At 26.2% G+C, this 1643-nt stretch overlaps 1 protein-coding gene across 1 annotated transcript; it reads right to left on the bottom strand.

Moving 5' to 3' along the window:
- Positions 1-556: 556 nt before the first annotated feature.
- Positions 557-1233, bottom strand: LOC113385956 (inducible metalloproteinase inhibitor protein-like). The gene is made up of 2 exons (XM_026623774.1): positions 1140-1233; positions 557-729 (listed from the first exon to the last, which is right to left on the bottom strand). Exons 1-2 carry the CDS (start codon positions 1231-1233, stop codon positions 557-559), a joined length of 267 nt encoding a protein of 88 aa, XP_026479559.1.
- Between the last annotated feature and the right edge of the window lie 410 nt (positions 1234-1643).

Below are 1643 nucleotides of genomic sequence, written 5' to 3'. Positions count from 1 at the left end.
GTATTTAAAATAAATAAATAATGTCTTGAGTTTGACTTTTGAAATTACATAGAAAGATAAGTAAGAAAATGATTTAAAAAATGTAGAATATAAAAATTAAACGATGTAAATGCTACAAGTAAGCGAGGCCAATAATATTAAAAAAAATGTAATATTCATAAGGAAGACATGCGATAGTGTACTAAAAAATCAGAATACCCGGAATCGTTCAACATAAAAAATACTTTTTATTAATATCCAATTGAAATATAGTATATATTAACACTTAATTGTAAGTATACATAAATTTACAGCATTTTAATCATATTTCGGGCTACAATAACATTGATTTTAGTTTTATTGGCAATGTAAACCCAACAGTTAGCTAATAAGATGCAACAACAAGTTAATAATGGCTAAATATATTTAAGAATTGATATAGAGACTTGAGAAGATTCATTTTTACTAGGAATGATGAAAGTCAGTATGGCAATTTAAAAGTATAAGATTTATATGTATTACATTTTTAATAATTAGGTACATTTACATATGTTAATCATTAATAATAGAGTAATTATTAACATTGTTCAATCGGAATACATGCACCATTAGCATTTCTAGCAAAGCCTTTATTGCAATAACATCCATCAGGGCATCGAAAATAAGCAATGTAACAAGGTTGTCCCAGAGTGGCACATTCTGTTTGACAAGCTGGTCCACACGAAAGATATGTTTCGTTTTCTGGACAATCTATATTAATTTAATGACTGTGATAATTATCCATTAAAACATTTATAACTTTTCAATGTAAACTAATTCCATAAAATTAGATGTTATCAAATTAATTAAATTACTTTTTAGATCACTGATTAATGTTTGTGTAATCACGCACTAAAATAACTTAATTCAAAAATTAAACTTAATTTTATTTGGACCATCGACCTTCATTCATTATTCTAAATGCCAAATTTTATTTCTGCAGGAATTATTACAAAGAACTGCGATTGGGTACAAATGAAGAAATGCTATAAGTTAAAATCATTGATAAAGCTCTAAAAACACTTAAAATAATTTTGGAGTTCAAAATCATTTAAAAGCTTGTCTTCTAGATTAGATCTTAAAATTCGCGTACAATTCAAAAAATATATTGATGATCTTACCTCTAGGCGTAAAAAGTTGTGGAGGCTGAGCTAATCCCAATCCTACGATGATAAATAGTAAACACAATGAAATTGCGTGTTTCAAATTGCTCATTTTTAACTTTATCAGCAATTTATTAGTGAACACTGAGAACGATTATGGTAATATTTGAAGAACTTCACCTAATGATCAAAGGAACTTGTCCGCGCTGTTTATATAAAATAAAACAGTAAACAGGGACGCTCAACTATCTTTAAACAACAGGTAATAAATTACTTATACATTTTATAAAGAAAATGATTACAAATAATATATATTATTTACATAGATTTGAAGCCAAATTTTGATGCATAGTTTATTAACAAAATTTATATGAAAAGTTTGGCTTTTTGGCATTTACTAACATACAGTGTAATATATTTTCACTTTTATTTTACGTATATTCTTGAGCAGAGCGCTTATAAACATATATAAAGTGCAATCAAAAAGTTTCAGTACATAGATTTTCATTAATAAAATTTATA

The sequence above is a fragment of the Ctenocephalides felis genome, unplaced genomic scaffold, assembly GCF_003426905.1.
Source record: "Ctenocephalides felis isolate EL2017-DRISC unplaced genomic scaffold, ASM342690v1 CF-g0.4_SCAFFOLD_03571, whole genome shotgun sequence".
Taxonomy (NCBI): domain Eukaryota; kingdom Metazoa; phylum Arthropoda; class Insecta; order Siphonaptera; family Pulicidae; genus Ctenocephalides; species Ctenocephalides felis.
Note: the sequence above shows the minus strand (reverse complement) of the source record. Positions and strands in the feature narration are given on the sequence as shown.

Coding starts and splice junctions, on each gene's coding strand:
- LOC113385956 (XM_026623774.1), bottom strand. CDS start 1,233: ATGAGCAATTTGAAACACGCAATTTCATTGTGTTTACTATTTATCATC. Junction 730..1,139: donor ACAACTTTTTACGCCTAGAG/GTAAGATCATCA, acceptor AAATTAATATAG/ATTGTCCAGAAAACGAAACA.